Source organism: Acyrthosiphon pisum, chromosome A1 (genome assembly GCF_005508785.2).
Source record: "Acyrthosiphon pisum isolate AL4f chromosome A1, pea_aphid_22Mar2018_4r6ur, whole genome shotgun sequence".
Classification (NCBI taxonomy): domain Eukaryota; kingdom Metazoa; phylum Arthropoda; class Insecta; order Hemiptera; family Aphididae; genus Acyrthosiphon; species Acyrthosiphon pisum.
This window is the reverse complement of record NC_042494.1, coordinates 11,531,441-11,543,748: the sequence shown is the minus strand read 5'-3', so window position 1 is coordinate 11,543,748 and position 12,308 is coordinate 11,531,441. Positions and strand designations below refer to the sequence as shown.

Here is a 12,308-nt window from a genome sequence, read left to right as displayed (position 1 = left end):
ATTTAACGTTACAATCGAATTATTGTATTCATTTTTTACGATGGAGGTTTTTTCTAACTACCGCTCATTGTCCTAATGAATATGCATCAAACAGTCAGGCGTATATAATATGTAAGTTTAGGTATGTATACGTGCGATGAATCTACAACAAGAAGCGTTTTAATTTTCGTAGCTAAACGTGCAATAAGTAAATTCCACAAATCAATATATTATAACATGTACCTAGTTCGTTACGCAGAGTAACAAACATGAGACTATAATGAACAACAATAAACTCGAGGGTGAAAAGGATAAAAAAAATATACTCGTTCCTTAAAGGAAGCGGTGATTTTCTGTCATTGTCTAACTCCACACGCGGAATATATGAATTTAGACTCTATTCCGTTCCATAGGGTGTTACACGAATGTTACAGACTTACAGTACCAATAAGATTTCCAAATAGTAATTCTTAAAACAATTTGAATTTGTCGTCAGAGTCTTCTTCAGATCGACTTTCCCACGTTTTTGATTTTTTTCATTTTAACTTCACCAAAAATGTATGATTATTCTATTTAGAATTTTCTTAATAACTCCTTTTAAGTATGACTTTTTTTGGCTTAGAGGTATAAAATTAAACATTAGTGAAAGTCAATCCTTATAGCAGACTTGACAACAAATTCAAATCGGTTCTTACTTCTTAGAATTATTATCGCTTCACTAGATCAATCGATGGTTAGAATGAAAACACATCGAAATTCCTTTGTTCCGCGCGTGTTTGGCAATGACAGAAAATCAAAACTTTCGGTCCCCATAATCCTTATACAGTAAAATAAAGTACCTAGCCGTGTAGTTCCTCCGCAGTATAAAACGTGGGTGCGGTGTGCAGTCATTTATTAAGATTGACGTACTCATCGCATAATATACTGTACATATCCGCTATTTCTGACTGTGTCATCACGAAATTTTATTTTCTAGGATTTTAAATAACGAAAAACTTAAAAGGTTTTTCAAATATTACTTTAGGTAAAGATAATAAAATGTATAGTAAACATAGGTATATCGATAGCGCTTAAATGTGTTCATCACAGACACTACATTTTATACAAAAGAGCTTATTAGAGCTTATTCTACCTATTTAAAATAAAAATATAATATTATTATTTGTATGCACGTTTTTTTTCGTTATCTGACCTAATTTAACGCAAAACAGTTTAATTAATTTATAATTTCTAATCAAATGAATAGTTATGGTTTCTAATGAATTTCCATAACGATAAAAAAAAATGTGTCGTGTAGGTTCAATATTTTATGGTTAATTTTACTATTGTAGTGTACCTACCTATTTTAATAAAGTGAGTAAATATTTAGTAGCACGTATAGTTGTAATAATAGTGCAAGTATTGAGTACCGCTTTAACCTCAATGAAATGCTTTAAAACACAGGTAGAAAAACATAATATAAAATATAATCGATTAGTTGGATTTAAATTAGAAGTATAATTTCCGTAGGTTGTGCCATCAGTTAGAAAAGTGATACCTAATGTGTATATCAACATAAATAGTGAGTATATTTTGTTTTAACTTAAACATGGAAAAATATTTTTGATTAACTCACAAATATTTGACAGTTAAATGTTATATTTTATGTGTATACCTAATAACTAAATAATAAGAAAATCTTTAAATTATTTTACATTTTAAAACAATACAATATTATAAGTTATAACTCAATTTTTAGTTCCTAACGTATTTCATTTTGTATGAGAACAATATTCTTAAGACTTCAGAATGTGTCTTTCAACATTCACTAATAATAAAACTCAGCAATTAGTTTTAACCTTAACTCTTAAATATTTTTTGAATAATTGTTGATATATTTTAGCTTAAATAAAATACGATCATGGTGTAATACTGTAATATATTAATATAATTTAACTTAATATTATACCCATCATAATAGGTAGGTAAGCACTTTATGTACTTAAAGTGTTTGGTGTAAGACAATAACTTCATAAAAACTACTTTACAATTATTATTAATGTATTATATTCAATTTGATAAACATATATTATATTATATATAGATAGCATTTTGTAATGATAATATTATAATAGTTTTATAATAACGTTATACTAATATTAATCGTGATTATAATTTTATAATAATATTATTTAACAAAAAATTGCTACTATGTAGGTCTAGAAAATTAGATACACATGTATGATATAATTAAACCCTTACATTTCTATTTATTTCTATTAAACCACTTTTGCTGTTTTCAGATTACAATACAAACTGTTTTACGATTACTTAATAAACTTAGTATCTAGGTAATTACTGATCAAGTATGACTTTGATGTATGAATTTAATTAATTTTCAGATTGGCAATTTTAATTTGAAAAATGAATTTAACGTTTTGCGTATTTTGTTGTTACGTTTGGTTGAGTTCATCAGTTTATGATAATAGTATTGTAGAACATGTGGGCAAAGAAGTACAAAATTTAAGTTTTTTATCGAGTAGAAAAAATATCGTCAAAAACAAATGATTTGTACAGGATCTGGATCATTTTAACGTTACTGATACTAGAACGTGGAAACAGGTATTTGCTATGTAATAGTTTATTTAATTGCATATTATTATTTAGAGTGAATATAATAAGCTATACGGTGTTAAAATTATTCGGTAAGTCAATTATTAACAGTAAAATATGATATTTTTTTTAGAGGTATCATATGAATTTGAAATACTATAAAATGGGTGGCCCTGTATTTTTGTTGGTTGGAGGAAGCGAAAAAATTTTACATAGTTGGATGATCTCTGGGGCGTGGATTGAATATGCTCAAATTTTTAATGCCGCGTGTTTTCAATTGGAACATCGGTATTATGGAATGAGCCATCCCACTGAGTGAGTGCAATAATGAGAGATAAGACAATAATTAATATAAGTAGTTTTTTTTTTTTTTTTTACAATTGCCGGTATCTATTATTATCCCTTGCATATCGTATGTACATTGTACATGTACCTGTATAACTACTAACTATAATTACACTAAATAATTTATCATGAGTATAATATAATAGATACCTAATTTTTTATATTATTTTTAAATAAAATCCTACTTGAAATGAATTGGCATCATGTTTAAGTAAAATTAAGATAGAATAATATAATATTATATACTTATTAATTATTATAGAATATAGACATTTATTATTGACATTGAGTCGTTACAACTTACAACATTTAATTTTATATTATTGAACGACGAAAATTATAATTTTTAAGTGAAGACCATTAAAACTATTTTTATAATAAATTCAAAATTATAAATATTTTAATACCTATATACGAAATAAAAGAGTCATGATTATGAATACATAATTTATTCTGAGTTGCGTAAAAACGATTAATTTATAATATAGTAGGTTTAGTAAATCATGTTTAAGGGACCATTATTACTTATTTGCTCACTTGATATTGTTTATACAACCCGGCATTATAAGAAGTATAGGTAATTGATTATTAAAAAACAAGAAAATAATTTCAAAATAAAATGTTTACATTAACTCAGTTATTTTCGGATAAGTAATAACACATCAATTTTCATTGATTTTTCGTTAATTTTATTTTTATAATGATTGTATGTTTCAGCGATTTAAACACTTCAAATTTAGTGTACCTGTCCACTGAACAAGTATTAGCAGACCTGGCAATATTTATAAATACCATTTCGATTGAAAAAAATCAACTACTGGGTAGTGCTAAATGGGTAGGATTTGGTTCATCGTATTCGGGAAGTTTAGTTGCCTGGTTAATATTGAAATATCCACACCTCGTATACGCCGCAGTTTCGTCAAGTAGCCCTCTAACGGCGAAAATACATTTTGAAGGTACGGTATAACCGTTATAGCTAACTATTTTATACGATTAAGATGTTTGCAATTAAATATTGCAACAATTAAAAAGGCTCTAATATTTTGAATTGTGCGGAGTTTGAACCTTTGAACTCAGATATGGCAAGCTTAAATTTAATAATTGCAATAACTACTATTTTTAAGATGCAGGGGAAGAAACCGGGGGTGGTCGGCACAATGTTATAATAACTCTGAAACAATATGAAACCATATATATATGGACATATGGTATATTGTAATATCTAGGCATGTATAGTATGGACAATGTACTGTAGAAATCAAAACAAAAATCATTTTTATCTCAGATATGGACTGATTGTAGTAGGTAGTATGACCAATTTTTTAAGACGAAAAAAGTGATCTTCAAAAAAAGTTTATATTGATTCCGCCGGCTACTGTTTATAATATCTACATTCTACATAGGTATTGATTCCGCCAGCTATTAATTCTGCCAGCTGCTGTTTATATTATCAAAATATCGATTCTACCGACCACCCGACACTGTTCACTACCCCCCCCCCCCCCCCATCCCCCAATTTAACGTATGTGTATTTTAAAATGTATAATCTATTTAGTTTAATTTATACAATTTTATAGTAATAAGTTATAATATTAGCATTTAATTGTATTATAATTGGTCACATACTCACATGTTTAAATTGTAAAAAGGATAATAATTGTATGGGTAATTAAAAATGAAAATTGTATAAATGTTACTACTTTTTATAATATTTGGTTAAGTCGTTAAACGTATACATTTTATAAAATGATAATATAATTTAAAAAGAAAATGTATAGCTAATCTAATTATTATGTATACAGTCGAATCTGCTTAGTTGGGACACTTGGGACACATCGGGCGGTGACCTATTTGTCCCCATTATCCTAACTGTCCCGATTAACCGAAGAATTTTACATACAATACATTCATTCCGGACTGCCATTAATATCCCCATTAATCAGGTTTCCCCTTTAAGCGGATTCTACTTTATGCAAATATATTGTAAAATACTAAAATGTATAGTCTAAATTTTATAAGATGATGACGTACGGCTTGATAATAATTTTGAGACTCAGTCAAAAACCTTTTAAATATAATAAATTATCCCACATAAGTTGTTCTTATTACCTACACTTGTTCTTAGATTATTGAGCTCAATTTTTTTCAAAAGTGTTTCAAATGTAGACAGAATTCGTCAAATTAACGAGCATTTAAAAATTATTTTGTTGTTAAAAATTAATATACTTAATTAATACATTTCAATTTTTATAGCTATAGCTTGAAAGTTTAACAAAATGTTTTTATTATTGTTTTTTTTTTACAGAAACCTATAATGCATTTTTTTCTATTATTATAGGCAAATACCGCAAATCAATTATCTCAAATTTAAAATGTTGATAAAATATTATTTGAATATTGTTTTGTTGCAACTCTAGATATATTATTCGTAAGGACTTGAATATTTTATCACTACGCGTCTACGTAAATTATTATTTATTTACATTAGGTACAGAAAGAACATTTCAAAAAATTTAGATTGATTTTAAACTATTTATACCATGAAACCTACCACACCGATCTATGGTATACATTGGTATTGCCTTATGAGTTATAAGTTAACAACAGTAATATTACCTAATATATATGCGGTTGGTTTTTGGCAAAAATTAGTTTAACTTGTAGCCTTATAAGTTAGTATAACTAATCGAAAAATCTATCAACCTTGTATTTTTGTAGAATATTTTATGGCTGTCCAAAAAACATTATCAGTTTACAATCAAAAGTATGAATTAAATATTAGACAAGCAAATAAAATTATTAGCGATCAATTACAGACCGACTATGGAGCAAAATACATCCAAACCAAATTTAAGTAATTTTTTTAAAACACTCACAATTATTAATCAAGTAATATTAAAATAGATAAAATCATATTGAAATTATTAACATCGATTGTATAATCATATGGTTTTAGTACATGCGCTCATAACTTAAACAATGCTACGAAAAATGTACAACAATTGTTTAGAGACATATCTAGATTTATTGGACTAATTGTACAAGATGATGAAGATGACAGAGAGTACAAACAAATTATTGGATCAACGGTAACATTCGTATCGCATTATGTGATAGGTATAATGTTAGATGCTTAGATCATATACATATTGTATATGATCTAAGGTTAGATGACATGTTAGGAAGTGCAGTAAGTATTTCAGTATTTTGATTAATGAACAACTTGTTCAAAAACATGGAATAAGACAGATTAAAATTTTAAGTAGGACGTAGGTAATATAGGTATATATTTATGATTATGAACGCAGCGTATAAGTATAAATAGCAATTATTTTCTTGAAGACTTTAAATCCATTGACAGTTTAGTTATCTCCTACAATGATAAAGATTAATTATTTGAAAATTACTGGTCTGATTTACTAAAATTACATCACGATAATATGGCCTCTCCATGGTAATTTTTTTAAGTGCTATTGAATAAATGTTGCTTCGCTTAACCTCAAAATCACCTTTATTCCACCTTTATGGAAGTTTAGTTTACTAAATGGTAGATTAAGATAAGCCAATATAAATCTATCCATACTGCATTTCTGCTCAGAGATCTATAAATATATATGCTAGGTACCCAATAGTCGAACCTCATCAACGGCCAAATATCTAGCGCTAACATTAGACGTAAACTAACGTGGGTCCCTCGCTTAAAATTTAAATTAATTAATTTAAATTCTCACCTACGTTTAATATTTTACTTAAATAATGTACCTATTAATAAACTATAATAATAAATACACACACTTTCACACTAAGCTTCTTATTTATAAATCTTTAACCAAATCAATTTTATGCCATAAGCTATGGGGGAAATTGCGAAATGATCAAACATCAATCAAATTCAAACTTTCAAAAATATTGCGTTAAGAAAATTAATTTATGTCCCTCTCATACGTGCAATGTATTCCAATCTCAAATTGAAAATCTTCATGAAGAACGTCAAATTTTTACAAACGCTTCTACAAGCATCAAGCCCCCGTCGCTAATCTATTTGTAAAAAATCTCAGTTCCTACAATTCCAATAAATTTCCTCGAAAAAGACTCAAACGTGAAATATTATGCCTTGTAATCTGCTAGTAGCATATTACAAAGAATTACTCTTTGTTTTGTACCTATATTTTTATTAATTTGTACATATATCTAAATATCTTATACGTACCTATCGTATACTATAAAATTATTGTAATTTTAGAACTGAATTCTACATATAAAAATTATATTTTTTGTAAAAATAAAATAATTAACATTTTTTATTTAGTGTAAATGTGTAGGTAATTACTTGGTCAGCCCGACCGCAACTTCCACGACCAACAACATAACATTTTATGGACTGTCACCACACCGGGCACACGGTTATCAATTTTGACTTATCGTCGTTGGGCGAGTAACAAGTCATATCTCAAAAATGTAATATGTTCAGGAGCTTAGATCATATGTATATGATCTAAGTTCAGGAGAGAGAAAATCGTGAACATTGATAACATGTAATCAAGTTACGGCAAAATTACAATTAAATCTTTAATCTCCTTGAAGATTGTTATTATAATTATTAATATTATTATCAAATCATGTGTTATTTTTTCCAGCATTTTTTTATGTATAAATCGCAAAATCGATTTTTCTTGAGATACGACTTGTTACTCGCCCAACGACGTTTATAATTATAGGTATCGCACCAAATACATCACCTTGCATCAAGAAAATTTTTAATTAATTACATATTATAATCATCAATAATAAATATGAAATCAAAATAATAATTAATAATATATTATGACCAAATGAATGAATTAGATATTAATTAAAAAATGTATAAACGATTCTAAATTCTGCGCTAATTCCGGCAAGAGCCCATGTATCAGACTACGTAACTTGTTGACCTTTGCACGTATACAGTGACCAGTAAAGTACACCGGCGTTACTTGGCTGGAAATTCAGCCAAGTTCCCATCACAGGAAGAATTGGTTGTCATTATTAATTACTATAATTACTATAATTTCCAACACAATATGAGACGCTGATGATTGTTTTGTCATATATACCATATTGAAACTGAAGTTAGCTAAATCACTTATTTCAAATCTCTTCACTACGGAATCTAAAAAAAAAAAAATTAACTAAGAACTCATTTCCACCACTGAAGATGATTTGAGTCAGGTCACATTATCTGTTAAACTAGGTAGTAAGAGAACCTTTTACTACAAAATTGCTGGAGTCGACGCGGACAAGTCGTTAGAACCAGGAGAAAGTGGGAATAATTAATGGCCTAGAATTCATATGTACACTTCGACTTAAGTTGAAACGATTGAAAATTCAACAAAGTGCTACCAACCTAATTATTGGTGAAGATGTGCTTTTATAGACTTGAGGGATGACTCCCAAAACGCATCGTAGTGAAGCGAATGAACGGATATAAAGTTATACCCTCAACGTGAGCTTCGGTATTATATAGATAGGTATAGGTACCTAACTAAGGTGTAGATACCTAACCTAACCTATTCCTGAATCTTTCTTTGGTGGTCAGATGATATAAATAGTTATTTTAAATCTGTCAGTTATCTGAAAAAGTTCGTCACATTGTCTGTAGGTCCTATATATAATATATTATAGGTAACACATTTCTTGACGAGACGAAAACTCCCTTAACTCTGCTAAAAATGAACTGGTACCTAGTTAAATCTCTGATTGTTTCTATACACAATTAATACAATATAGACATAGCTTTGGTTGAAACACAAATGTATATTTTTAATGGTGTTTTTTTTCAAACCGGATTTTATTTATATAAGCCCAACAAAGTCTATAATTTCACAATTTGTTCAACGCGTTCTTTAGACAAATCGCCCATAATTCGTTCATAATCGTTGGTTTCACTCTGAAACATTGTAAGCATTTATGGACGGTATATCTGGCAATATTACGGCCATTTTAAGGTCAAAACCGCTCTCTTAACCGGAGCAACACGATTTTACTTTTATCGCATAGCTTTTTTCTTAGATTAAAATGGTAAAAAGTGCACAATCATGTACACTCTATCTGCCCTGCGTGGTGCCCCACAGCTTTAAGCATTCAAAACAAATATTATGTTAAATATGTTGTTACAAAAATCCTTAATGTATAACAATCAATGCTTGCGAATCGGGAAGGATCGCGGAGACGGAGTCACCCACAATATATTTAACAAGTCGAAGTTCAAAAGACAAGGCTTCATGTTTATAAAATAAACGGTAGGACGTGTTATAACTTATAAGTTATATGAAAACAAAACTTTTATTATAATCTAACTATTGACTATATGTACCTATGAAAAATACTACCTTTTCGTTAATGTGCAACTATGCAGTGGATTTAAAATTTTAAAATATATAATGCACCTTTACTCTTATTGTATTTCCTATAATTTAAGCACCGAAAATGATTAATAATCAATAAAATAGCTACGTCCTACATGTTGAAAAATAAAAACTATAATTGCAATATAGGTATTTTTAAACATTTTTTTTTTTTTTATTGGAGTTACGGCTTCGAAAACTGAGGTTGTTAGTCTATAGTTCTGTGGGGGAGAGTACTGTAGGTTTTTAACACGTGTGTGTGATGCGTGTGGTAAGGATCCGTCACTAAAAATTTCGATTGGTCACCCATCCGGTAGAGCTAGTGACACCGGCCAGTTCACTCAGAACGGGCTTCATAACTGAATGCACTCACGCCGCGCCACAATACAAATATAATAATATAGATATTAGATTCACACTTGTTTCTAAATGTTTATTATTGCATCACAATATGTCTTATATAATATCTAAGCGTCTATATGGTAAAGTTTGACATCGAATGAGTACACGCGTTTTCTTAGTTCGTCGATAGAGCACCTGTAAAGCTATCGGTGGTGAAGAAGCATGAAAAACATCTATTTATAACAATGTAGTCATGATTGTTGCACGAATTACCCAACCTCACGTTATAGTTTGGTAGGTTTTTTCTATACGTATAGGTACACTATTATAATAGACTCGTCAGTGACAGCTGCAGAAGCGTTCGTCAACGACTGCGCGTTTCTGCCCGTTTGGGGGTGTCAAATTATAAGACACAATATATGCGTAAGTATATAAATAAATTACCTATACGCGCGCCGAGCGTGCCGGTCGGTCGAGATTCCGTTCGTCGGATGTCACGCGCGTAATTCATTACTGTAAGATTTGAAAGAAAAAAAAACTAGTGACAACCAAATGGTCCGCTTCGTCTACGAGACAATCCTGCACACGTGTACCTATATAACTTCAGACTGTCGTAGTGTATATGTTATATTGTGCGTGAGCGGCGTTCCCTCCGCCTAAGCGACGACGTCCGTCCATACGGATCTATTTTTACGAGGATTTTCGGTAGGTACGGTAACGATATGATATGACTTTGCTGCAGATAAACGTTAAACCGTGTAAGGTTTCGGACCGTTAATGTGAATCTCGTGAAGAGTGCAGGCGCGTGCGGCTAGTTTTGGCGCCGCGGCCCGACGCGACGATCTGAATACCTAATAAATCGTACTGCAGTTTTACTCGACCGAAAATTATTGGGAGAGAATAAAGCGTATAAGCCCACGACAGTCGTCCGCGGTTCGTCGTAATGTTCTAATCGCTATATATACACACACACACACACACACACACACATACTTCGGGAAACGTTGCGAAAAGTAAAAAATAAGAGATTTTTGCTGCGGGTTTTTCTTTGATTTTCTCTCCTCCGGTCCGACATATGAATAAAATATAACACCTATATACGAGACCACACGCGAGAAATACAACTTACGTACCTACTAGATTGGTGATTAATAATCCCGCGTTGAATCGTTCCCGTCACCTGTCACTTTTGATCGTAAATGCGTTTTTCTAAAATCATCAACTCTTTTAAAACGTTTTATTACTAACAGGATGTCATTGCACTACAATATATGTTAAATGTTTCCTCTCTCTGATCCACGTGCACACGCCAACACTGCCAGATTTGTGTTCAACAGAACCAATCCCGTGTTGTTATAGCTTAAACATTAGAGTGAATGTTGGCCCGTTATCAAACGTATCCTATGTAGAACATTACTATTCAAAAATGCTCATACATCGCATAAAAATTAAAATATCCTAAGAAATCCAACGTACGTCCTACAGGTAATGAAAGTCGGGTGATTTGGCGAACGTAATCGCTCCCGATAAGAAACAGAAAAAAGAACACAAGGACAACGACTGGGTAAACCGCGGGACCGATGACCATATTTCACAGAACATATCGCGTACTTGCAAATACAGCAGCTATATATAGTACTGTCGTAACATCCGATTCGGCCAACGACTGTGTTATAGACGTACCGGAAATAGTGTCACCCGCCGAAACAACAGAAACTACTCCGATCGAAGAGTCAGTGGTTGTCTGCGCACCGCCGGTGCCAACCATCGTATGGATACCACGCTGGTACACGACGGTAACGCGGCCCCGGCAACGGCGTCACCGGAGACTTCGCCTTCTACGATTGTCGTCCAAACAGTCGTTAGCTTTGAAGAGGACGATGACGAATTATCCTTAGTCAGAAATAGTTTTGGAGAAGTTGTCGGCAGACTAGCGCCGGGAGCGAGGCCATCGCGACCGTCACGCCGTCGCCGAAGTCGGTCGCTGCTGTCGATCGGCGTGAAGCGACTCGGTACACTTGGCAGGATGATTTGTTGCTGTCGCTGTGAATAGCATCCCTCCGTCGATTCCCTCTCCCTCACCACCAGGCGAATCTGACAGAGCATTAGGCGCAGACATGAACGACGAGACAACCTAACCTACGCGAAAGATCGTGCAGGAGTATAATAACTGTATATAAGTTAACGTCACCACTATCCGCTGCCGTCTATTTTTTAGATTACAATTTAAACGAAGGGGACTAGCGGCTTCACTTCAAAAAAACTGTGCGGCGCCACTCCCCCAAAAATGTAAAGCTCAATTTGGTCCTATGCAAGACAAAGCGTCCGCCGGCGTTGTGTAATAATCGGGCGCATTATGTGACGACACGCCGAACCCCATCCTCCGATGGTGACCGGACGCTGACCCGGCAAAAACTTACCCATACTTGGCGGTTCACTGGTTTTTCGCCTTAGGAATCTTGCCGGCCGGGTAACCGCCGATTCGGCTGCGTTTTACTAAATGCCGCGAAAGTTTGAACAATATGACGTAATTACGAGTATATATCAGGTAAGTGTACGAAAATGTATTTATTAGGTACGCAGCTTTTCATTTTTTATATTCATTTAATATAACAATAATATAATTAGTTAATTCGATTTTAATTTCACAAATATTATACTCAAATT

At 31.9% G+C, this 12,308-nt stretch overlaps 1 protein-coding gene across 1 annotated transcript; it reads left to right on the top strand.

Moving 5' to 3' along the window:
• The first annotated feature begins 1,365 nt into the window (after window positions 1-1,365).
• Window positions 1,366-7,132, top strand: LOC100574685 (putative serine protease K12H4.7). Its single transcript, XM_029486660.1, has 7 exons — window positions 1,366-1,540; window positions 2,361-2,580; window positions 2,705-2,886; window positions 3,634-3,872; window positions 5,635-5,770; window positions 5,873-6,040; window positions 6,082-7,132. The coding sequence occupies exons 3-7, from the start codon at window positions 2,714-2,716 to the stop codon at window positions 6,125-6,127; spliced, it is 762 nt and encodes a 253-aa protein (XP_029342520.1). The 5' UTR covers window positions 1,366-1,540; window positions 2,361-2,580; window positions 2,705-2,713; the 3' UTR covers window positions 6,128-7,132.
• Window positions 7,133-12,308: the final 5,176 nt, after the last annotated feature.

Coding starts and splice junctions, on each gene's coding strand:
- LOC100574685 (XM_029486660.1), top strand. CDS start 2,714: ATGAATTTGAAATACTATAAAATGGGTGGCCCTGTATTTTTGTTGGTT. Junction 5,771..5,872: donor TACATCCAAACCAAATTTAA/GTAATTTTTTTA, acceptor ATATGGTTTTAG/TACATGCGCTCATAACTTAA. Junction 6,041..6,081: donor CATTATGTGATAGGTATAAT/GTTAGATGCTTA, acceptor ATATGATCTAAG/GTTAGATGACATGTTAGGAA.